We start from the raw sequence: 26,358 nt of genomic DNA, 5'->3' as shown, positions 1-26,358 counted from the left end.
TCTCTATATATCTTCCTATTTTAAAAAGAAACTATTGGTGAATAATGTGTAATATTTTAAAACAAACTACCCTATTTACTGATTGTCTTTAGCTTGATGGCTCCTAAATCCTGACTCTAAATAAATTTAACTTGCATGGCTAACTAATAACATTTATAATTATTTTCCTGCTTCTTGTATGTAGGTAGCATGTTTCTAGATGATTAGAACCATGACTTACTCATTTCTGTGTTCCATAATGTGCAGTAATTGCTTGACACATAGTAGGTTCCCAGCATGTGTTCACTGAATTGAGCTAAATAGTATACTAAAATAATACTGATGACTCAAGCAGCCCCATAAAAGTGTCATATTCCTATATCATGTTTTATTGAATTTCTGTTTTCATTTGAAGTATAAAAAATAGAGACCACATTGTTTTTATCTACCCCAAATTTTTCGCAGATGTTGGCTGTCTATAAGAAATTAAATCTATTCTCAATTCCAACAGTGCTGGAAGAGCAGGCAATTTAGATAAAATCCTTCATCAGTGTTTCCAGTGTCAAGATACTATTTCATTATATAGACTTGCTCTGCGATCTTTCCAGGAGTCCATGGCAAATGATATGGATAAAGAACTAATGAAACAGGTAAAGGATAATAAACTTATAAAACTCATAAAAGTTTGGGGGCGCCTGGGTGGCTCAGTGGGTCAAAGCCTCTGCCTTCAGCTCAGGTCGTGATCTCAGGGTCCTGGGATCAAGTCCCGCATTGGGCTCTCTGCTCGGCAGGGAGCCTGCTTCCCCCTCTCTCTCTGCCTGCCTCTCTGCCTACTTGTGATCTCTGTCTGTCAAATAAATAAATAAAATCTTAAAAAAAAAAAAAAAACTCATAAAAGTTTCCATTTATGTGTGAATTGAAGAAAATAGTAATTATTTTTAAATCTGTACTTAAGTATATTTCAAGCACATATAGGAAAGCTGGCTGCCACAGTGTACCTGTGGCCAGAAGTGATAGCTCAAGAAATTTGCATTTTCCTGATTACCATTGAAATTTTTCATCTGTTCATGTTTATTGGCTATTCTTGTTTCCTATTCTGTGAATTGCTGATTCAGGCCTTCTTACATGAGTTTTAATTGAGTTGTCTTTCTTATTGATCTCTAGGAGCTCTTAAACATTCTGCATACTGAATACAAATTCTGTTACAGAGTTTGCAGATAAATATCTTTTTCCAGTTTGTTTCTTGTCTTAACTTTTTAGTATCATTCATTATACAGAGTTTTATTTTGTTGAAGTCAGATTTATCAATAGTATCTTTCATGGTTTTTTCCTGTTATATCTTATTTTTAAAATCTTCTATTATCCAAAAATATTTTGTTATCATAAAAATGTTTGTACATGTATTTTTCCCTTTAAACTGTTTTAAATTTTCGTTCTTCCTGTGTGAGTCCTTAAGAACTTATTTTTTTTATTATGTGAGGAAGGAATCTGCTTTTTAATCTTTTATCATATGGCCAGCTAATTTCATTTTACTAAATAGCACATCATTTCTGCTGATTTGGATATCACACTCAACAAATTAACAGGAGTTTGTTTTCTGAGCTCTTCTGTTCCAGTTTTGCTTATTCGTTGCTAGTACCACAGTGTCTTGAACTTTAGAGCTTGAAATTAAACTTTCTTGCGTGGTTGGTCTGTGGGCCAATGTTTTCTATGCACCCCTTCACTGAGAGTACAGCTCTTAGGATTTCTGGTGTTGGCAAGCTTTCTAGTTCCAGCTACTCACCTTACCGGGTTTAAGGGCATACCTTCCATCCCCACTGTGGGTGTAAAAACCCAAGCCCTTAAATTACTGAGATTGCTGCCTAGCCGGTACCCTCACTTCCCCCAGGGACAGTAGCTCCAGCACTTAGCCCTCCGATGTTTGCTTTCCTATTCATTTTTGGCACCTGGGAGATTTCTCTTTCCCTTTTGCAGGCTCACTTGTGCTTTTAAAGGTATTTCGTTATATATTGTCTTATGTTAACAGGCATTTATAGTAGAAGAACCATTTTCTTCTACCATCTTCCCCAAATTGGAACTTTGTCATTAGTTTTAATCTATTTCCTGAGGTTCCAATTTTTTTTCTTATTTTAAAAGATTTTATTTGTTTGTTTGAGAGAGAGCACAAGCGAAGAGAAAGGGAGGGACAGAGGGCAGAGGGAGAGGCAAACTCTCCAGGGAGAGGCAGATTCCCCACTGAGCAGGGAGCCTGACCCAGGGCCCCATCATGACCTGAGCTGAAGGCAGATACTTAACAACTTAACAACTGAGTCACCAGGCGCCCACAGAGGTTTTAATTTTCATCAAACTTTTTTCTGTGTGTTGTCTTTCACATGCTAGATTTGCTGTATACACTATCTTATTTCTGATTATTGTATTTTGGAAAGTGTGTTTTATTCTAAAAAATATGTTTCTTGCTTTATTAAATCATTTGAACAATAAGTTTGAATAAGAAGTTAATAACCTTAAAAGAGTTATGGAAATTTTAATGGCTTTTTCTTACTTATAGAGATGGCTTATGATCATTCTTAATTCATTTCTTTACCTAGATTCTCTGCCTCATAAATGTTAGTCACAATGGCATGAGTGAATCAGAACTGATGGAACTCTACCCTGAGCTTTCCTGGGCTGTCTTGACCTCCCTTATTCACAGTTTACACAAAATGTGCTTATTGACTTATGGTTGTGGCTTGCTCAAGTTTCAACATCTACAGGTAAGTGTTTTTTTAATAAGGTTTTTTACTTTTAAATGTCAACATACCGGGAGATAGTCCAGGATGGCAGAGGAGTAGGAGATCTTAGTTTTGTCTGGTCCCACTCAGCTAGATAGCTATCAAATCATTCTGAACACCTGTGAACTCAACTGGAGATCAAAGAAAAGAATAGCTGCAAGTCTACAAATAGAAAAGCGACCACTTTCTGTAAGAATGACAAGATGGAAAAACTCATACCTCAAAAAAAGAGAACAAGAGGCAGTACTAACTGCCAGGAACCTAATCAGTATGGATATAAGTAAGATGTCAGAACTAGAATTCAGAATAATGATTATAAAGATAGCTAGCTAGGCTTGAAAAAAGCATAGAAGACACTAGAGAATCCATTTCTAGAGAAATAAAAGAACTAAAATATAATCAAATTGGAATTAAAAAGGCTATTGATGAGATGTAATATAAAATGGAAGCTTTGACTGCTAGGATAAATGTGGCAGAAGAGAGAATTAGTGATATAGAAGACAAAATGATGGAAAATAAAGAAGCTGAGAAAAAGAAAGATAAACAACTATTTGACCACAAGGGGAGAAATTCAAGAGATTAGTCTTACCATAAAGTGAAACAATATTAAAATAATTGGGATCTCAGAAGAGGAAAGAGTGGGGCAGAAGGTATATTGAAGCAAATTATAGTGGACAGCTTCCCTAGTCTGGGGAAGGAAGCAGGCATTCAAATCCAGGAGGCACAGAAAACCCCCCTCAAATCAGTAAAAATAGGTCAACACCTCAAATCAATAAAAATAGGTCATGATCTCTGGGTCCTGGGATCGAGTCCTACATCAGGCTCCCTGCTCAGTGGGGAGTCTGCTTCTCCCTCTCTCTCCCTCTGTCTCTCGCTACCACTCATTCTCTCCCTCTCAATAAATAAAGAAAATTTTTTTTTAAAAATTAGAAAATCTGGAAGAAATGGATGCATTTCTGGAAACTTACACACTACTAAAACTAAAACAGGAAGAAATAGAAAACCTGAACAGACTCATAACCAGCAAGGAAATAGAAGCAGTAATCAAAAATCTCACAACAGACAAGAGTCCAGGGCCAGATAGCTTCCCAGGGGAATTCTACCAAACATTTAGAGAACTAATACCTGTTCTTCTGAAGCTGTTTCAAAAAATCGAAATGGAAGAAAAACTTGCAAACTCTCTCTATGAGGCCATCATTACCTTGATCTCAAAACGAGACAAAGACCCTACCAAAAGGTGAATTATAGACCACTATCCCTGAGGAACATGGATGCCAAAATTGTCACCAAGATACTAGCCAATAGGATCCAACAGTACATTAAAAGGATTATTCACCAGAACCAAGTGGGATTTAGTCTGGGGCCACAAGGGTGGTTCGATATCTATAAATCAATCAGCATGACACACTACATTAATAAAGGATAAGAAACATATGCTCCTCTCAGTAGATGCAGAAAAAGCATTTGACAAAGTACAGCATCCTTTCTTGATTAAAACGTTTCACAGTGTAGGAATGGAGGGAAGATACCTCAAGATCATAAAAGCCATGTAGGAAAAGGCCACAGCAAAACTCATTCTCAGTGGGGGAAAAACTGAGAGCTTTTCCCCTAAGGTCAGGAACATGAGAGAGATGTCCACTATTACCACTGCTGTTCAACATAGTACTAGAAGTCCTAGCCTCAGCAATCAGACAACAAAAAGAAATAAAATGCATCTGAATCAGCAGAGAAGTACTCAAACTCTCACTCTTCACAAATGACAAGATACGCTATGTGGAAAACCCAAAAGACTCCACCCCAAATAGCTAGAACTCATACAGGAATTCAGCAAAGTGGCAGGATATAAAATTAATGCACAGAAATCAGTTGCATATCTATACAATAACAATGAGACAGAGAAAAAGAGAAATTAAGGAGTCGATCCCATGTACAGTTACACCCAAAACCATAAGATACATTGGAATAAACCTAATCAAAGAGGTAAAGGATCTGTACTCTAAAAACTACAGAACACTCATGAAAGAAATTGAGGACAACACAAAGGAATGGGAAAACATTCTTTCCTCATGGATTGGAGAACAAAAATTGTGAAAATGTCTATGCTGCCCAAAGCAAACTACCCATTCAGTGCAATCCCTATCAAAATACCATCCACTTTTTTCATGGAACAAATAATCCTAAAATTTGTATGGAATCTGAAAAGACCCTGAATATCCAGAGAAATGTTAAAAAAGAGAACCAAAGCTAGTGACATCATGATCCTGGACTTGAAGCTCTATTACAAAGATGTAATTGGGACGATGGTATGCTACTGGAACAAAAACAGACACATATCAGTGGAACAGAATAGAGACCCCAGAAGTGGACCCTCACTCTGTGGTCAACTAATCTTTTGACAAAGCGGGAAAGAATATCCAATGGAAAAGACAGTCTCTTCAACAAATGGTGTTGGAAAATTGGACAGCCACATGCAGAAGAATGAAACTGGACCATTTTCTTACACCATACACAAAAATAGACTCAGAATGGATGAAAGACCTTAATGTGAGAGAATACATGCAGCAACCTCTGTGACCTCAGCCAAAGCAATTTCTTGTTAGATATATCTCTAAAGGCAAGGAAAACAAAAGCAAAAATGAACTGTTGGGACTTAATCATGATAAAAATCTTTTCACAGCAAAGGAAACAGTTGACAAAACCGAAATATGACTGACATAATGGGAGAAGGTATTTGCAAATGTCTTATCAAATAAAGAACTTGTATCCAAAGTCTATAAAGAATTTACCAGACTTAACACCCAAAGAACAAATAATCCTGTCAAGAAATGGACAGAAGATAGAAACAGATATTTCTCCAAAGAAGACATACATGGGGGTATAGTTCAGGGGTAGAGCATTTGACTGCAAAGAAGACATACAAATTGCCAACAGACACATGAAAAAATGCTCCACATCACTTAGTATCAGGGAAATACAAATCAAAACCACATGGGTGGTTTTGGGTGACTGGGTGACTCAGTGGGTTAAGCGTCTACCTTCGGCTCCAGTCATGATCCCAGGGTCCTGACCATCAAGTCCCATATCGGGCTCCTTTCTTATTGGGAAATCTGCTTATCCCTCTGCCAGCCACTCCCTCTGCCTGTGCTCTCTCTGTGACAAATAAATGAATAAAATCTAAAAAACAAAAACAAACAAAAAAAAACACACATTGAGATACCACCTCACACCAGTCAGAATGGCTAAAACTAAGAAATCAAGGAATGACCGATGTTGGCAAGGATGCCGAGAAAGGGGAACCCTCTTACACTGTTGGTGGGAATGTGAGCAGGTGCAGCCACTCTGGAAAATAGTATGGATTTTCCTCAAAAAGTTGAAAACAGAGCTACTCTATGACCCAGCAATTGCACTACTAGGTATTTACCTCAAAGATACAAATGTAGTGATCCGAAGGGGCACTTGCACCCAAATGTTTACAGCAGCAATGTCCACAATAGCCCAACTACGGAAAGAGTCTGGGTGTCCATTGACAGATGAATGGATAAAGAAGATGTGGGGTGTGTGTGTGTGTGTGTGTGTGTGTGTGTGTGTGTGTGATGGAAAACTACTCAGCCATCAAAAAGATGAAATGTTGCTATTTGCGATGACGTGGATGGAACCAGAGGATATTATGCTGAGTGAAGTAAGTCAATCAGAGAAAGACAGTTATTGCATGATATCACTCATATGTGGAATTTAAGAAACAAAGCAGAGGTTCAGTGGAGAAGAGAGGAGAAAATAAAACAAGATAATATCAGAGATGTAGACACCATAAGAGATCTTAATCGTAGGAAACAAACAGGCTTGCTGGAGGGGAAAGGGTAGGGGATGGGGTAAGTGGGTGATGGACATTAAGGAGGGCACATGATGTACTGAGCACTCAGTATTATATAAGACTGAAGAATCAAGAAAAAAGGTGGTGGAGGAGTAGGGGATCCTATTTCAGCTGGTTCCCTGAATTGAGCTAGATATCTATCAGACCATTCTGAACACCCATGAAATCAGCCTGAGATGTAAGAAGATATATCTGGGTCTCTACAAACAGAATATCTCTGGCAGTTGGTCTTGAGGTATGAAGTGGGGAGCCGTGATTCTGTGGGTGATATTGAAAGATAAATGGAAGGAGAGGGAGCCTCCGGGAACTTGTGCCAGAGCACAAAAGCTTCCTTCACTGGGGACCGGGCTCAGACTCCCAAACTGGTAGTGTCAGGGAAAGGACTTTAGGGCAGCCCCCCAGACTAAAATCTGAAGCTACTGGGGCATACTTGCAAATGGGGTTGGCTTGCGGTTTTAGAAGCACAAAGGACAGAGACGTGCCTGGCCCTGGGAGCAAGGGCTGGGAGTGCTGCTGTGGGGCGCACAACCCAGGACGCTATGGTATTTAGCAACACAGACCGAGAGGGAGACAGTGTGGCCTGGAGAGCTCAGTGAAGAGCAGACTGTGATCTCTCTGTTCTGAGACAGAGTATTAGATATGGACACTTCTGCTCTGACTCTTGGAAGAGATGCAGAAAGCCACTACAGAGCAAAAGCCCCCCAAAACGGGTTTTCACTGAGCCTATCACCCCCGCACAGGGGGCAAGGCAACTCTGTCCAACTCTGTTTGGACAGAGTTGCCTGAGTAACAGTGCAGCAGGGCCCTCCCCCAGAAGACAGACTGGAAGAACAAGAGGGGACAACTTTAAGGTCCCTGTAAAACAGGTACATCTTGCTTGGGCTGTGGTCAATAATTTGGACTCTCTACATTCTCTTAACCACCCCTCAACAGAATGACTAAGAGGAGGAACCCCCAACACAGGAAAGATTCAGAGATTGAGGCCTCTCCACAGAACTAATGGATATGGATATAACCAAGATGTCAGAAATTGACTTCAGAGTAACAATTATCAAGGTGATATCTAGGCTTGAGAAAAATATTAATGACAATATATAATCTGTAAGGGCAGAAATTATATCTAATCAGGTAAAACTTAGAAATGCTATGAATGAAATGCACTCTAAACTAGATACTCTGCCAGGGTAAATGAAGCAGAACAAATTAGTGAGCCAGAGCATAAGATGATAGAAAAGAAGGTACTGAGGTGGCATGGGAAAAATAAATTAAAACCAGAGTATCGAGGGGCGCCTGGGTGGCTCAGTGGGTTAAAACCTCTGCCTTCGGCTCAGGTCATGATCCCAGGGTCCTGGGATCGAGCCCTGCATCAGACTCTTTGCTCAGCGGGGAGCCTGCTTCCTCCTCTCTCTCTCTCTCTCTTTCTGCCTGCCTCTCTGCCTACTTGTGATCTCTGTCTGTCAAATAAATAAATAAATAAAATAAAAAAAATAATAAAACCAGGGTATCAAACTGAGAGAGAATAGTGGCTCAGTGAAAGACTCCAATATCAGAATTATTGGGATCTCTGAATGGGTGGAAAGAGAGAGAGGTCTAGAAGATATATTTCAGCAAATTGTAGCTGAGAACTTACCTAATCTGGGGAAGGAAAGAAGCATTCGTGTCTTAGAGGCAGAGAGGACCCCTCCCAAGATCAATGAGAACAGATCAATGCCACAACGTATAATTGTACAATTTACAAATCTTAGCTCCAAGGAAATAATCTTGAAAGCAGTGAGGGGGAAGCGATTTCTTAGATACAGAGGGAAGAACATCAGAAAAATGTCAGACCTGTCTAGAGAGACCTGGCAAGCAAGAAAGGGTTGGCAAGACATGTTCAGAGTACTGAGTGAGAGGAATATGCAGCCAAGGATACTTTATCCAGACACGCTGTCATTCAGAATGGCTGGAAAGACAAGGAGTTTCCCAGACCGGTACAAACTGAAAGAATATGTGACCACCCAGCTGGCCCTGAAAGAAATATTAAAGGAGTCCTATAAAAGGAGAAAGACCCCAAGAGTGACATAGAACAGAAATTTACAGAGATGATCTATAGAAACAAGGACTTCACAGGCAACATGATGACAATAAAATATCTTTTTTTTAAGATTTTATTTATTTATTTGACTGACAGAGATCACAAGTAGGCAGAGAGGCAGGCAGAGAGAGGAAAGGAAGCAGGCTCCCTGCTGGGCAGAGAGCCTGATGCGCGGCTCAATCCCCGGACCCTGGGATCATGACCTGAGCCAAAGGCAGAGGTTTTAACCCACTGAGCCACCCAGGCGCCCCTAAAATATCTTTCAATAATCACTCTCAAAGTGAATTACCTAAATGTTCCCATGAAACAGCCCAAGGTTGCAGATTGGATAAAAAGACACGACCCATCCATATGCTGTCTATAAGAGACTCATTTTGCGCCTAAAGATACTTCCAGACTGAAAGTGAAGCAATGGAGAACCATTTTTCATGCCAGTGCACCTCAAGAGAAAGCTGGGGTAGCAATTCTTATACCAGACAAATTAAATTTTAAGCTAAAAACTATAGTTAGAGATACAGAAGGACGCTATATCACTCTTAAAGGGTCTACCCAACAAGAGGATCTAAAATTGGGGAACATCTATGCCCCCGACAGGGGAACAGCCAACTACATAAGCCAGCTGTTAACCAAAATAAAGAGACATATTGATAATAATATAATAGGAGACCTCAAAACTCCACTCTCAGCAATAGATTATCTAAGCAGAAAATCAACAAAGATATGAGAGCTTTGAATGATACATGGGACCAACTGGACCTCTTAGATATATACAGAATATTCCACCCTAAAATAGCAGAATACTCATTCATCATCAAACTCTCCAGAATAGACCAGAGACTGGGTCACAAATCAGGTCTCAACTGATACCAAAAGACTGAGATTATACCCTGCATATTCTTAGACTATAATGCTTTGAAACTGGAACTCAGTCACAAGAAAAAAATTGGAAGAAATTCAAACACTTGGAAGCTAAAGACCATCTGCTTAAGAATGTTTGGGTCATCAGGAAATCAAAAAAGAACTTCAACAATTTATGGAAACCATTGAGAACGAAAACACATCGGTGCAAAACATATGGAATACTGCAAAGACAGTTGTAAGGGGGAAATACATAGCCATCCAAGCCTCACTCAAAAAAAAAAAAGAAAAAAGAAAAATCCCAGATACACAAATTAAGTTTATACCTTAAAGAACTGGAGAAAAGAGAAAGAACAATAAATAAAGCCTTAGCCACACATGAGAAGTAATTAAAATTAGAGTAGAGATCAATGAATTAGAAACCAGAAATACAGTAGAGCAGATCAATGAAGCTGGTTCTTGGAAAGAATAAGATCAATAAACCACTGGCCAGACTTACCCAAAAGAGAAGAGAAAGGACCCAAATTAATAAAATTATGAATGAAAGGGGAGAGATGTTGACTAACACCAAGGAAATAGAAACAATCATCAGAAATAATTATCAACAGCTATATGCCTGTAAATTAAGCAACCTGGAAGAAATGGATGCCTTCTTAGAAACCTACAAATTACCAAGACTGAAACAATACATGAACAGACACTTCTCCAAAGAAGACATAAAATGGCTAACAGACACATGAAAAAATGTTCATCATTATTAACAATCAGGGAAATCCAAATCAAAACCACATTGAGATACCACCTGACCCCAATTATAATGGCAAAAATTGACAAGGCAAGAAACAATAAATGGGGGCCCCTGGGTGGCTCAGAGGGTTAAGGCCTCTGCCTTCGGCTCGGGTCATGATCCCGGGGTCCTGGGGTCGAGCCCCACATCGGGCTCTCTCTGTGGCGGGGAGCCTGTTTCCTCCTCTCTCTCTCTTTGCCTGCCTCTCTGCCTACTTGTGATCTCTCTCTGTCGAAAAAATTAAAAAATTAAAAAAATAAAAAATTTAAAAAAAAAAAAGAAACAATAAATGTTGGAGAGGTTGTGGAGAAAGGGGAACCTTCCTACACTGTTAGTGGGAATGCAAGTTGGTATGGCCACTTTGGAAAACAGTGTAGAGGTTCCAGAATAAGTTAAAAATAGAGCTACCATATGACCCAGCAATTGCACTACTGGGTATTTACCCCCAAAATATAGATGTAGTGAAAAGAAGGGCCACATGCACCCCAATGTTCATAGCAGCAATGTCCACAATTGCCAAACTGTGGAAGGAGCCAAGATGCCCTTCAACAGACAAATGGATAAAGAAGATGTGGTTCATATATACAATGAAATATTACTCAGCCATGAAAGGATGAATACCCAACATTTGCATCAACATGGATAGAACTGGAGGAGATTATGCTAAGTGAAATAAGCAAAGAAAGTCAGTTATCATATGGTTTCACTTATTTATAGAACATAAGGAATAGCATGGAGGACATTAGGAGAAGGGAGGGAAAAATGAAGTGGGGAAATTTGGAGGGGGAGACAAACCTTGAGAGACTATGGACTTCGGGAAACAAGCTGAGGGTTTTGCCGGGGCAGAGGGTGGTTAGCCCAGTGATGGGTATTAAGGAGGGCATGTGTGTTGCATGGAGCACTGGGTATTATATGCAAACAATGAATCATGGAAAACTACATCAAAAACTAATGATGTACTGTGTGGTGGCTAATATAACATAAAAAAAAAAAAGACCGAAGAATCACTGACCTGTACCTCTGAAACCAATAATACATTATATATTAATTAGTTGAATTTAAATTAAAAAGTAAAAAATTTTTAAAAGCCATCGTACCATCATGCTATTTTAAATGTTTCAACTACAAGACAAAATTGAAATCTGAAATTTGGCATTACCAAATTTTTTGCACTGATTTTAGATTAAATGTAAAATTGGGCTAACATTTTTATGAAGTACCTTTATGAAATGACTATTACAGCAGTCCCCTCTTATCCCCAGCGGACACCTTCTGAGACCCCCAGTTAATGCCTGAAACCAGGATAGTACCAAGCCCCATATACACTATGTTTTTTCTTTAAGTACATACCCATGATAAAGTTAAATTTACAATTTAGGGATAGTAAGAGATTAACAAACATAATAATAGAACAGTTGTAACAATATACTGTACTCCCAAGTTATGTGAATGTGGTCTCTCTCAAAATATTATAGTGCACTCACCCTTCTTGTAATGATGTGAGATTACCGGTAAAATGCCTACCTGATGAGATGAAGTGAGGTGAATGATGTGGGCACTGTGATCTAGCATTACATCATATGGACCTGACTATAATATCAAGGATCATCTCCCTTCAAATCCCAGTTGCCCATGGGCAGCTAAGGCTGCAGAAAGTGAAACTGGGGATAAAGAGGGACTTAAAATACTTTAAAAAGCAGTTTCTTTCTGAAAGAGGAAAATATGTTTTTTTCAATTGTAAGTATTATTGATTGCTGGTATCATTATTTATGTTTTAAGAGCTTGGACTCAGCAAGTGGGCATGCCTTAGTTCACAATTCGGCTCTTCACAGCTAACAGCTCTGTAACCTTGGGTAAATTCTGTAAGCCTTGGGCAGATTTTTCTAGCCTACTACAGAGGTTGTGAAGTGAATCGATGGATTCTTGATCCTAGTAAGGTCCTAGGCATGACTGTCTAGTATGTAGTAGTAAATGTTTAGGACCTATCAAATGGTATAATTCTTATCCACCTGCAATGCCGTGGTTGACTTATATGTATACAAATGTGAATGAAGTCTTTCGTGGGAGTATGCTGCGTTATATTTGCAGGTGTGCTATGTTTGTAATTTCACAGGCTTATCTTTCTCTATTGTGTATTGCTTAAATATAGTCTTTCCAGTACTTTTTCAGTCCACATTTCTGATAATTTTTACTGCAGTAACTAGAAGTTTAAACTAAATTGTGTTTTAAGTGCTTCCAGGAGATTTTTATTCTTTATCAGTTTATCACATAAACATATCCTGAATTTTAAAAGTCTTTTGCCATCTCTATTATACATCTGTAAAATTAAAATAATTGCAAATTCCTGTTTATAAATTAATTGTTAGATATACGGGGACTTACAGAAAATAAACTGCAATATTTTTTCTTTTTCTTCCCAGGCTTGGGAAACAGTAAGACTGGAATACATGGATGATCCAGCCATTATTTCTTCATGTAGGCAAAAGCTAATCAACTATTTCACCATGCAGCTAAGGTATTATGAATATCCGTATTATTCTTCTGCAACATGTTTTACCCCTGTGCCTTTACTTCTCTCTTCCTTTGCTTATAACTTAATGTATAAAAATTTAATTATTATAGAAAAGATTTATTCATCTCCCCTGTTAATGGCAAAAGAACAAGAGATTATTATGTAAGTCTTTTAATATCATGCTATAGATTTAAACTTACATGAAATCAATGTAAGATCATTTTATTATTTATTCCAGTTTAATCGTTCAAAAATATGTGTGTGTCTGTATACCGTGTGTATATACTTGGGTTGATTTTTTTTTTTTAAAGCTCAAATTTAGGAAAACACTTTGAGAGTTTGATGAGTGGTCCTGATATCACTGTATTTATTTTCTTAGATTATTTCTTAGAGTTTCTGATTTTGACCTAATTTTCTCAGTATTAGATTATATTTAAAGAGTCAGAGATAGATGTCAAAAACATTTTTCTCCCTTCAACATTTGTCTGAAGTCTTTGGAGGTAATTTCCTTGTTGGAAGGTACTACTGAGTGTTGTCCTTTCCCTTCTGACAGTCAGGACCAAGTGACCTGGAGAAGTGCAGATGAGCTCCCTTGGCTTTTTCAGCAGCAGGGAAGTAAACAGAAGTTGCATGATTGCCTTCTCAATCTCTTTGTGTCTCAAAATCTTTATAAAAGGTAAGAAACTTATTTGTAGAACACCTTCTACAAAAAAAACAGAGTTAAGTGGTTGTTTGGTATAACAAAGAAAAATGGCATTTTAATTTTAGCTTTAATATAAGACCTGAAGCCATAGAACTCCCAGAAAACATAGGCAGTAAACTGCTTGACATTAGTCTTGGTGATGATTTCTTGTATCTGACACAAAAAGCAAAGGCAACAAAAGCAAAATAAACAAGTGGAATCACATCAAACTAAGAAAGCTTCTGCGCAGCAAAGGAAACCATAAACAAAATGGAAAGGTAGCCTACTGAATGAGAGAAAATATTTGCAAATCGTATATCTGCAAAGGGGTTAACATCCAAAATATATAAAGAACTCCTATAAATCAATAACAAGAATCTGATTTAAAAATGGACAGAGGATCTGAATAGACATTTTTCTAAAAAGACATCCAGATGGCCAACAGATACATGAAAAGATGCTCAACATCACTAGTCATCAGGTAAATGCAAATTAAAAATTAAAATGAGATATCATCACACACCTGTTAGAATTACTATCACCAAGAAAACAAGAGATGACAAATGCTGGCAAGGATGTAGAGAAAAGGGAACCCTCATGTACTATTGGTAGGAATGTAATTTGGGACAGCCACTGTGGAAAACAGTATGAGGTTCCTTAAAAAATTAAAACTAGAACTGCAATATGACCTAGCAATTTCACTTCTTGCTGTTTATCTGAAGAAAACAAATACAATAATTTGAGAAGATATATGCACCACCATGTTCATTATAGCATTATTTACAATAGTCAAAATAGGAAACAACCTAAGTGTCCCTTAATAGATGAATGGATAAAGAAGATGTGTGTGTGTATATATGTGCACATTACATACAAACAATGGAATATTATTCAGCCATAAAAAAGAACAAAATCTTGGCATTTGCAACAACATGGATGGATCCTTAGGACATTACACTAAGTGAAATAAGCTAGAGAAAGACAAATACTATATGATCTCACTTATATCTAGAATCTAAAAAACGAAAACAAAAGTCAAACATGCCCTTGGTACAGAGAAGAGATTAGTAATTGTCAGAGTAGGCAAAGTGGGTAAAAGGAATAGAAAGGTACAAACTTCTAATCATAGAATAAGTCTTGGGGATGTGGTGTACAGCATGGAGACTATAGTTGATAATTCTGTATTGAATATTTTAAAGCTGCTAAGAAAGTAGGTCTTAAAAGTTCTCATCACAAGAAAAAAAAAATCCTGTAACAGGGATTACAATTATGTACAGGGACAGACATTAATTAGACTTACTCTGGTGATCATTTTGCCATACAGTAGTTCTCCCTTCCCATGGAGGGATACTTTCCAAGACCCTCAGTGGGTGTCTGAAACCACAGATAATACCGAGCCCTATATATATTATCTTTCCCTATACATACGTACCTGTGATAAAGTTTAATTGTGAATTGGGCATAATAAGACATTAACAGCAATAACTAATAATGAGATAGAATAATTATAACAATATACTATAATAAAGGTTATATGAATGTGGTCTCTCTCTCAAAATATCTTACTGGACTGATCCTTCTCGTGATGATGTGAGATGATAAATGTCCCAGGGATAAGATGAAGTGAGGTGAATGGAGTAGGTGTTGTGCTGGAGCCACGGGCTACTATTGACCTTCTGACCTTACGTCAAAGGAGGAGCATCTGTTCCTGGACCGTGGTTGATCGCCACTAACTGAAACTGGAGAAAGGGAAACCGGGGCGAAGGCAGACTACTATATATACAAATATCAAATCATGAGTTGTACACCCGAAGCTAATAAATTTGGATGTCAATTATATCTCACAAAATAAATTACCAGACCACCCCCATAATGCTGTAATAAAAATGAGATTTAGAGCAGAAAGCAGCTGGCAAAGAGGGACATCTGAGTGGGCCCAGAAGGACAGATGGAATTGGATTCAGCTGTAGCATTTAGCTAATTGGGAAAGAAGGCAGTGTGAGGTCTCCCACTCAGAATGGGATATTTTTAGTAAGTGTAGTGACAGCAGCCAGCATTATGGAGTACTTGCTGTGTGCTGTCATCTGCTTATAGTAGCACCTGAGGCAGATCGGGTTGGTGATCCCCCCTTCTGCAGATAAGGATGATGAGGTGTAAGAGGTCAGACCACCTGCTCACCACCACACAGTTAGGAAGGGATGGACTCAGAGAACAGTCAGAGTCTACAGTCTTATCTCCCTCTACGCTATACCTGCCTGCTAATGAAGCGTCAGTAGCCTGACATGAATTCTGGCATTTTCATTCAAAAGTGGGTTTTAAAGCTTGCTTTTCATTAAATTACATTTTTTGGTTGAAACAGAGGACACTTTGCCGAGTTGCTGAGTTACTGGCAGTTTGTTGGCAAAGACAAAAGCGCAATGGCAGCAGAATACTTTGATTCATTGAAGCAGTATGAGAAAAACTGTGAAGGCGAGGAGAACATGATTTGCTTGGCTGATCTTTATGAAACCCTGGGGCGATTTCTCAAGGATCTAGGCCTCCTCAGTCAGGTAACTCCAGCAGGGAGTCCGAGGCAAGGGTGGGTTTTTCTCTCCTTGCTAGGAGTTAGTGTCGCCTTCATTTGTTGTGCTAATGAGACTGCAGATCTTACAGCATCTCACTCACTGGTACTGGCCTTTAACCTTTTTTTCCCCCCTAGGCTGTGGTGCCTTTGCAGAGGTCTCTAGAAATTCGAGAAACAGCTTTAGATCCAGATCACCCAAGAGTAGCTCAGTCCCTCCACCAACTAGCAAGTGTGTACGTGCAGTGGAAAAAGTTTGGCAATGCGGAACAGCTGTATAAACAGGCCTTAGAAATCTCCGAAAATGCTTATGGTGTGGAACATCCCCATATTGCTCGTGAACTTGAGGCACTGGCAACTTTGTACCAGAAACAAAATAAGTAAGACTTAGATCAGTAATACTCTGGTTTTATGATGGGGTGTCACAGTTCTTAATGTCCTTATGGGGGTAAGCTTTGTTTTGTGGCTGTGTAATTTTTTATCTGATATCTTTTGAATCTACCATGTTCAGAGATTATTCTTGGTGGTGGGTCTTTGTGGAGTAAACAGAAAATTAGAACTACAAGACTCATCTCCATTTGAAGATGCATGGATGATAGAACATGGACTTTGGAGTCATATAGTCGGGTTTGAAGCTGGGCTCCTTCACTAACTAGCTTTGTAATATTAAGTGCACTGCTAATAGAGGGCTGCAAACCATTGTCCATAGGCCAAGTCCACTAGGCCCCTTGTTTTGTAAATAAGGTTGTATTGGAACATAGTCACATTTTTTTCATGTACATATTATCTGTGGTTCCTTCCATGATGCAACAGAGTTCCATAGTTGAGGTAGAGACCATGTGGCCCACAAAGCATAAAATATACTACATAGTAGTAGCCCGCTCCAGAAAAAGTTTGCCAATCCCTGGTGTAATAAAAAATCTATTAGACACGCACTGAATGCATCTTTTCCTCTATCAGAAATCATGTATTGTTAATGATACAGATTGGATTTTTTCTTTTAATTTCTAGAGGTATTGTTTCACACAAATTTTGTGTGAATTTCTCATTTATATTGGACCAGAAATTAGCATGTACAGAAGGTGTTGGAGTAAACTAAAAGTTTAGATTTTCGTTTAGTTAGGGGATCCTTTAGAGATTCAGAATGAGTTAAATCAGTTAAAAATCTGTTAAATGTCAGCTACTTGGAGGATGTTTTGTTAGATTTTGTTTTATGAGGGTTTTTGTTAAAGATTTTTAATTCCATGTGACTATCATTTTTAGAAATTATGCTACATTTAAGGGCCCAAAAAAGCTTTACACTAGGTAAGGAATGCTTTCATCTCACTGAAATATGATACTTTGGACATGTTTCTTTTGTTTGACTTTATTGTTATTTTTTTAAGGTATGAACAAGCTGAACATTTTAGGAAAAAATCCTTTAAAATTCGTCAGAAGGCTACAAGGAGAAAAGGCAACTTGGTAATGAGAGATTTCTTTTATGTTGTGTTTTAAACTAGAGGAAAAGAGCATCTCTGAGTATCATAATATAGCTGTGTATACCTCACATGTTTAAGAAGTTGAGATATTAAAGTGATTTCTATAAAAATACTAACATTGTCTTATATATATATAACACATGTTTAAATATTAGTGTTACTGAGAAATACAACTTAGCAGACTTTTAAAAAGTATATAAAACAATATACTATGGTTATTTTGCAGTATATACATATGTGAAATCATTATGTTGTACACCTTAAACTTACACAAAGTTTTATGGCAATTATATCTCAGTAAACGTAGGAAAATTTTTTTTTTGCTTTTTTTTTTTTTTAAAGATTTTATTTATTTATTTGACAGAGAGAGATCACAAGCAGGCAGAGAGGCAGGTAGAGAGAGAGGAGGAAGCAGGCTCCCTGCTGAGCAGAGAGCCCGATGCAGGGCTCGATCCCAGGACCCTGAGATCATGACCTGAGCCGAAGGCAGCGACTTAACCCACTGAGCCACCCAGGCGCCCCTTTTTTTGCTTTTTTTAAAGTGGGACTATAAGGTTCATTTGAAGGTTAGACTTTGGAAGATGAACTTAAAAGCTGCTTCAATCTGTAAAAGAAAGGCAAATTAAAAATTTTAATATGTTAGATTCAAATGCAAGGAAATTCTTACCTTGGAGCACACACACATAAAATTATTTTCATTTTTCCAAGCTGCTGATAAAATCTAAATATAGCCTGTTTTAATTTCAAATGCTATGTATGTTTTTTAAATTGAATAATATCTGACACACAACATTGTGTAAATTTAAGATGTATAGCATGCTAATTGGATACATTATATATTTTAATATAATGGCCATCATAGTGACAGCAACTCTGTCACATCACATAATTATTATTTCTTTTTTGTGGTGGGAATAGTTAAGATCTAATCTTTTAGCAAGTTTGATGATTGTAATACAGTATTGTCTACATTCACTATACTGTGCATTTGATCTCTATGATTTATTTGTCTACTATTTGTCAAGTGCTAGGTGCAGCTTAAGTACCTGATGTTTTTAAGTTAAACACTTAAAGCCATGGGATTGGTAAATATCTGCAGGTTAATTCTGTGTCCTGATCTTTTCAAAGCCCTTGGGACTCAGTTCACTTTGCTAAAATAGCTCATCATCACTTCTCAAAACAGGTTTTACTGAATTTTAGAATGTGATGTCAGGTGTAAGTATGTGCACTTGCAATATCCACTGGATTAATTCAGTGTGATACTTAAACTAATTGTTACCTACTTTAAAGGGAGCAAAAGGAGAAAGGATTTCATAGAGCTCCAGTGTAGTGTTTCAGAATCAAGGACTGCCCTTAACTTGGTACCTATTCTCCATTTGTGTTTGCTTCAGTATGGATTTGCCCTCTTACGTAGACGAGCCCTGCAGTTAGAAGAGCTCACGTTAGGAAAGGACACACCTGACAATGCCCGGACCCTCAATGAGCTGGGTGTTCTCTACTACCTTCAGAATAACCTGGAGTGAGTACCATGACGCTAATAATGAAAATAAGTGTCCATTGTGTCTCTCACATGGAAAGCTACTTTCCGTTTCTATCAAGTCAAGCTAGAATAAATTGACAGAAACCATGCCAGATTTCACGTGTGGTGAGTTGAACATACAGCTACGCTTAACAAAGGCCATGGCATTTTTTCATGGTTTCTTGTCACATTCTTTTATTAGCTGAAAAAGTTATTCTGTAGCATCCCTAGTATGTTTTATATAATTATAAAGTGTTTTGTATAGATGCTGTACATGAGAATTCACAGAAGAAACTTGGCACCAAGCGAGAATAAAGGATAGAATGTAGATGGCTGCTAGTTTGGGTCTTCAGTTCATTTGGACTTAAAAGATTCAAAAAGATGTTAATATTTATACTCTGAAAAAGTGTTTTTGGGCTTCTTTGGATTTCAGAAACTAACACATTTGATACTCTGGATGTCAGAAAAACGTAACAAATACTTATCTGGTTTCGGAAGAGATACTTCAATTGAAAACAACAATTTGAAGGGGCGGGGGGTGGGAGGTTGGGGGAACCAGGTGGTGGGTATTGGAGAGGGCACGTATTGCATGGAACACTGGGTGTGGTGCAAAAACAATGAATACTGTTACGCTGAAAAGAAATTTTAAAAAAATTATATAGTAGCTACTTCAAAGGGAAAAACAATGAATACCAAAATCTTTTGAATTAGGTCTTTATATTTTATTTAAAGGTATCAGAAGTTTGTTTTGGAAAATATGGGTTTGTCTTTTAGGAAAAGTCAAAAGTGGAGAACTGAGGCAATCATCTAGCTACTTTAGGCCCTCATACTATCATTTTTATTTTTTGGAAAAGGGCAGGGAGGGATATGGACTAGGAAAGAGGGAGAGAAAAGACTTTGAGCCGAATCCCTCATATCAACTATCTTGGATTTAAGAATAAAAATGCTTCAAGACAAACCATAACTGACTCTTAATCTCACAAAACAAACTGAGGGTTGATGGGGGGAGGGGGGTTGGGAGAGGGGGGGGGGGTTATGGACATTGGGGAGGGTATGTGCTATGGTGAGTGCTGTGAAGTGTGTAAACCTGGCGATTCACAGACCTGTACCCCTGGGGATAAAAATATATGTTTATAAAAAATAAAATTAAAAAAAAAAGAATAAAAATGCTTCAGTTCTCTACCTAACTAGGGCCAAGGAGTCTTTAGAGAATAAATTATTTAAACCATTTTGGGGTTTTGTTCATAGAACAGCTGACCAGTTTCTGAAGCGGTCCTTAGAAATGAGAGAGCGAGTCCTAGGACCAGATCACCCCGACTGTGCCCAGTCTTTAAATAATCTGGCAGCTCTATGCAATGAAAAGAAACAGTATGATAAAGCAGAAGAACTTTATGAAAGAGCTTTAGACATTCGGAGACGAGCACTAGCTCCTGATCACCCTTCTTTGGCCTATACAGTGAAGCATCTTGCAATCTTGTATAAGAAAATGGTAAGTAATCTGTGGCATGCTTACATGTATTTTAAGTCATAATTACTGTCAGCAAAATAATTTGTCTTCTTGGGGTATCTGGGTAGCTCAGTCAGTTAAGTTTCTGCCTTCAGCTCAGGTCATGATCCCAGGGTCCTAGGATCAAGCCCCTCATCGGGCTCCCTGCTTCTCCCTTTCCCTTTACTGCTCCCCCTGCTTGTATTCCCTCTCTTGCTGTGTCTCTGTCAAATAAATAAATAAAATCTTTTTTAAAAATTCACACACACAAAATAATTTGTCTTCTGATGGACAGATTATTTTCTATGAACTTCTCAATCATGATGATTAAGTTTTTTAACAAATAGCTGAGTAGAACATTAAAAAAATTATATCAGACTTAAGTAAGGTACTGGCTTAATTTTGTTAAAATATATTCCAAATATAAATGCATTCATCAACATTCTCATTGGAACTTATTATTTCAGAAGTTCTAAAATTCAACCACTATTAAGTTTTATGAGTTAAGCAGCCATAAACACAGCAAATCACCTAGCTGTCAAAGGTGAAGGAGGAATCTCTGTAGGAGAATAAATGAACATTTAAATTTCACAGTTCCAGGGTACCTGGGTGGCTCAGTGGGTTAAAGTCTCTGCCTTCAGCTCGGGTCATGATCCCAGGGTCCTGGGCATCATCGGGCTCTCTGCTCAGCAGGGAGCCTGCTTCCTCCTCTCTCTGCCTGCCTCTCTGCCTACTTCAGATCTCTGTCAGTCAAATAAATAAATAAAATCTTTAAAAATAAATAAATTTCACAGTTTCTTTTCTTTCCCTATAATGAAATGTAACCATTCTTTTCCCTAGGGTTCTAGCTTAAGTGATTTTTGGAATTTTTGTAGCTGTTCTTAAAAAAAAAATGCCGGAGAAGTCTGATTTCATTTCATTTAATGCAGTTAGAAAGCTACATAGACTAGACCATCTTTAGACTTTGTGAGACCCTTGCTGGTCAACCTGGCCCTGAAGTTAATGCTTTAGTAAGAACAATGCATTGTTGCTATTTCTGCCCAACTTTTTTTTTTTTTAAGATTTTTTTATTTATTTATTTATTTATTCGTCAGAGAGAGAGAGAGCGTGCACGCAGGCAGAGTGGCAGGCAGAGGGAAAGAGAGAAGCAGCTCGCTGCTGAGCAAGGACCCCAATGCAGGACTTGATCCCAGGACCCTGGGATCATGACCTGAGCCAAAGGCAGCCGCTTAACCAACTGAGCCACCCAGGCGTCCTTTTGCCCAACTTTCAAGTGAAAAAGAAATAATTAGAGGACCACTGTGGTGGCTCAGTTGATTCAGCATCTCTCTCTCTAATAAAATCTTTTTAAAAAATTAGAAGAATCTTGAAGGGATTTGGTAGGAAATGAGATTTTATTTTTGATGTGGTATCTAAATTATATACAGTAGCAAACATTCTACTGGCATATTTTTACTTCACTGGGAACTGAGTGATACTGGGTAAGCTTTATAAAAGGGCTTTCTGAATTATCAAAGTATTTTTACATTCGATGTAGCTTTATACATATCCCATTAGATTTCAGTTATCTATAAACTGAACCATTAAAGTGTGAGAAGATTATTTCTGAAATTTTTTCCTCAAAATTACTAATAGAAAACTTTATTTATGGGAAAAGATTTGATCAGATAATATTTATTATTTTAATATTTTTGTTAGATTTCGCTTTTGTTTTTTAGGGGAAACTTGACAAAGCTGTACCTTTGTATGAGCTGGCTGTTGAAATTCGGCAGAAATCCTTTGGCCCAAAGCACCCCAGTGTAGCTACTGCCCTGGTGAACTTGGCTGTTCTCTATAGCCAAATGGTAAGTTCCCACATATTAATAACTCTTTATGAATGATTTTAAGGTATGAAATATAAACATGAAATAGATGTGGCACAGTAAAAGTAACTGAAGAAAATTTAAGATTACTAATGCTTCCTTTCGTATTTGAGAAATTATTGAAGTTAGATTTGTAAGATGGTCCCTTCCTCTTAGTGTAAAACACCAACTGAGTATTTATTTAGTTCATTGCATAAGTTTCATTTTTAATCCTGGAGACTCATACCTTTCTATGTCTAATACTATCTTTAAGCTGTTGCATTTGCCCATGATAGGTGAAAAGCACATATACCCACTGAGCAATAAGGAAACAGGTTTTTGCTTATATTATTGGATTCAGGTCAGTAGTCACCAAGCTGGGTCTAAAACTTAGGTTTCTGACTTTCTATTATATGCTTCTACCATGATGATTAGTAATAAATTTTTAATCTGTAGGAGGATATTAACTTTTTAAAGGGGCTTACCCCAGTAGATCAGCTTAGTCTAGAATGTTAATAGTAATTTCAGCAACTCAGTGTGTTCAAGTGAATATTACTGCTTTTTTTAATAAGAAAAAACACATCGAAGCCTTGCCATTATATGAAAGAGCATTAAAGATTTATGAAGACAGCCTGGGTCGGATGCATCCTCGAGTTGGAGAAACATTAAAAAATTTAGCCGTGCTTAGGTAAGAATTTTTTCAGCTTCCTGATAACAGCCAAACCCCATTTTAGAACAGCTTTAATTTGACTTATCACAGAACACAATATTTAATGCTAGTTGTTTTTTTTTGGAAGAGGGGAAGGGGTTGTTTTGTGTTGATTTACTTCAAGATACTAAAGTGGTATCCAGAAGTGAAATCAATGTTGCATAATCTGTTTTGTAGAGGAATGTATCATGTAAATAGTGAAAAGATGATTTACATTTGCGGCAAACTGGTTCTGGGGGTAAAATGGGCAATGTACTGTCCTCAATAATTAATTTACCATTAAGTGGATGTTGATTTGGGGGGTAGCTCAGTAGTTATGCATCTGATTCTTGGTTTTGGCTCAGGTCATGATCTCAGGGCTGTGAGACTGCGCCCTGGTCAAACCCTGCACTGGGCTCCACACTGGGCCTGGAGCCTGTTCAAGATTCTCTCTCTTCCCCTCTGCTCCTATCCCCCCCAACCCCGTGTGCACACTTTTCTCTCTCTCTTAAAAAAAGTGCATGTTGATTTTGCTTTGTCTTTGTTTGTGTATCTCCGGATGCAGAGACTTTCCATTAGCAATCCACTGCATCCATTACAACATGTTCTTAATGGTGTATGTATGAGGCACTAAGATACACATTAGCAGTTCAGATAAAAGAGTCTGGGAATTCTGTTTTACAGGTCTGCCTGAGTGAATGCACACACTGGAAATAGGAGAAAATGGGGAATTATTCACAACTTGTTATTCTGTATCCTATAAGGTCATTTTTTTTTTTTTTTTTTAATTTGACAGACAGAGATCACAAGTAGGCAGAGATAGGTGGGGACAGGGGTAGGGAGGAAGCAGGCTCCCCGCTGAGCAGAGAGCCCAATGCAGGACTCATTCCCAGGACCCTGAGATCATGACCTGAGCCGGAGGCAGAGGCTTTAACCCACGGAGCCACCCAGGCGCCCCCCTATAAGGTCATTTCAATTTAAGAGGATATATTTTCATTTTAACAATTTTTTTCTCTCAAAGCTATGAAGAAGGGGATTTTGAAAAAGCTGCTGAATTATACAAAAGAGCGATGGAAATAAAAGAAGCAGAAACGTCACTTTTGGGTGGAAAAGCTCCTTCCCGACACTCCTCAAGTGGAGACACATTTAGCTTAAAAACAACCCATTCTCCTAATGTTTTCCTTCAAGGACAGAGGTAATAGTAATTACAATTCATTGTAAATGCACCTTAGGATTAAATAATTAAGAAACATTTGGAAGATAAGAATTTAAAACAAAGAATTTTGAGTTTGTGTGACTTAACTGATATTTGAGTGAAATTGCATAAAACTACATTGACGTTTGAGTCTTGATTGTGTATTAGCTGCTTAAAAGAATTAACTTTCTAATTTTTTATATCCATGGATATGGACACATTAGAACCCAAAAATGACGAAACTGATCATGAAGTGTGGTTGTTCTCTGTTCAACAAGACCTGGCATAGCTATGAAAACAAAGAGTTCAATTCTATAATTCTTCCATCTCTCAAGAGCTATGTTGGCCTCACCATTCCTGGTTGTGCTTTTCAGCAGTAGCCTGGCCCAAATCTCTACCTCAAAGAAAAGTTTCAAGGAATAAAGGGATAATGTTTATGAAAGGTTGGAACTGTTTTCTGTGAAATGAACTAGTAACAGTTGTCTCTACTACATTTTTAAAAATTCTACCTTTTCCATGAGCAGACTGGGCTAAGCCCTCTGCTTTCCACTCTCTCTACATTGTTCTGCTGTGTTATATGTATCTGCATAATCTGAAGTTATTAATGCAGTAAGTCAAGCTCTTAACATTCTTTGACCTTCCCCAAAATAGGGACATGACAGTCTCCTCTCCTTTCTTAAATGCCCTAAATCTCTTCATTTCTCTCAAATTCAGATTAGTCTATTTTATATGAAAATGAAATGTTTTACAAATATTGCCATTTTGGTTTTGCACCCTTTATGTATTTATATGTAATAAAATCTTCAATTCTAATACCTGTAAGATTCCAACATATTAATTATAAAGGTGAAAGATAAAATAACCATACCTGGCCGTTTTAAAATAAAAGCGCAATTTAAAGGTTTTTCCCCACTTCAGTTTATACAAGAGAGATGTAGTTAGAGAATTAATAAATACTTCAAACATTACAAAAAATACTTGCATGTTGTCCATACTCAGAGTAGTTTGCTCAAATTAAGTTTTGGTGACTTTACAGGGTTTTGGTTAATGTTATATAAGCCTTGGCTACACAGAGGGTGGTCCATGAACCAGAATCATCAGTACCACCTGGGAGTTTATGAAAAATTAAGACTCTAGAGCCTCTCCTCAGACCTACTAAATCAGAATCTGCAATTTGGCTGGATCCCCCGGTGATTCACATGCACCTAAGTTTGAGAAGCAATGGTCTGATTTTAAGGCACAACAGTGGTGACTTAGAAGAAATTTGGCAGGAGCTTATAAAATGAGCATCGTCTTCCCCTTTTGAGAGAAGTTCAAAAGGAAAAAAGATTAAACATGACCATTGTACATCTTTCTGGGTTTGCCAGCTATGAAAGGCACAAAGTAATTAAACTCAAAAATTAACATACAGTGATTTCAGAATTAAGCTACTAAAGTTTAAAATTTTATTATCTGGTAGTATAGTAATTTAATACATTATAAGTAGTCTACTAAGTTTAATGCCTTTAGAAACTGCTTTAGGAAATAATCTGAGATTAATATTCTAGAAGAACCCTGAAAAAGTGAAAAACCAGTGAAAGAATAATAGGCATTTATTCTTTGTTCCCAAAAATCTGGACTTGAAAAACAGTAAGTGCAAACATAACAGTATTCAAAGTGATTTATGGTAAAAATTCATTAATTACTGTTGGGGCTTGAAATCTGTATATATTTCACGAAATTTATACTTTTGACAGCTATATTCTGATCTTACTACTTAATGTACTACCAACTCAAATGTTTTCATGTTAAATGTCTACTTAAAAAGCTAAAAATAGGGGTGCCTGGGTGGCTCAGTGGGTTAGGCCTCTGCCTTCAGCTCAGGTCATGGTCCCAGGGTCCTGGGATTGAGCCCCGCGTCGGGCTCTCTTCTCAGCAGGGAGCCTGCTTCCCCCCTCTCTCTGCCTGCTGCTCTGCTTACTTGTGATCTGTCAAATAAATAAAATCTTAAAAAAAAAAAAAAAAAAAGCTAAAAATAGGGGCGCCTGGGTGGCTCAATGGGTTAAAGCCTCTGCCTT

At 37.8% G+C, this 26,358-nt stretch overlaps 1 protein-coding gene across 1 annotated transcript in view; it reads left to right on the top strand.

The window, feature by feature from the left end:
* The window catches only part of LOC111155106 (nephrocystin 3), a 55,806-nt gene extending 30,643 nt beyond the window's left edge, over positions 1-25,163 (top strand). The window contains exons 16-27 of the mRNA XM_022515165.1: positions 491-629; positions 2,568-2,732; positions 12,761-12,855; positions 13,406-13,528; positions 15,894-16,083; positions 16,233-16,474; positions 17,480-17,555; positions 18,964-19,091; positions 20,340-20,580; positions 22,296-22,421; positions 22,991-23,106; positions 24,128-25,163. Coding sequence (XP_022370873.1) covers positions 491-629; positions 2,568-2,732; positions 12,761-12,855; positions 13,406-13,528; positions 15,894-16,083; positions 16,233-16,474; positions 17,480-17,555; positions 18,964-19,091; positions 20,340-20,580; positions 22,296-22,421; positions 22,991-23,106; positions 24,128-24,305 — 1,819 coding nt within the window. The 3' untranslated portion in view covers positions 24,306-25,163. The remainder of the gene's footprint in view (positions 1-490; positions 630-2,567; positions 2,733-12,760; positions 12,856-13,405; positions 13,529-15,893; positions 16,084-16,232; positions 16,475-17,479; positions 17,556-18,963; positions 19,092-20,339; positions 20,581-22,295; positions 22,422-22,990; positions 23,107-24,127) is intronic.
* The last annotated feature ends 1,195 nt before the right edge of the window (positions 25,164-26,358 follow it).

Source organism: Enhydra lutris, unplaced genomic scaffold, assembly GCF_002288905.1.
Source record: "Enhydra lutris kenyoni isolate GAN:26980312 unplaced genomic scaffold, ASM228890v2 scaffoldscaffold39, whole genome shotgun sequence".
In the NCBI taxonomy this organism is placed as follows: Eukaryota; Metazoa; Chordata; class Mammalia; order Carnivora; family Mustelidae; genus Enhydra; species Enhydra lutris.
This window is presented reverse-complemented; position numbering and strand designations above follow the sequence as displayed.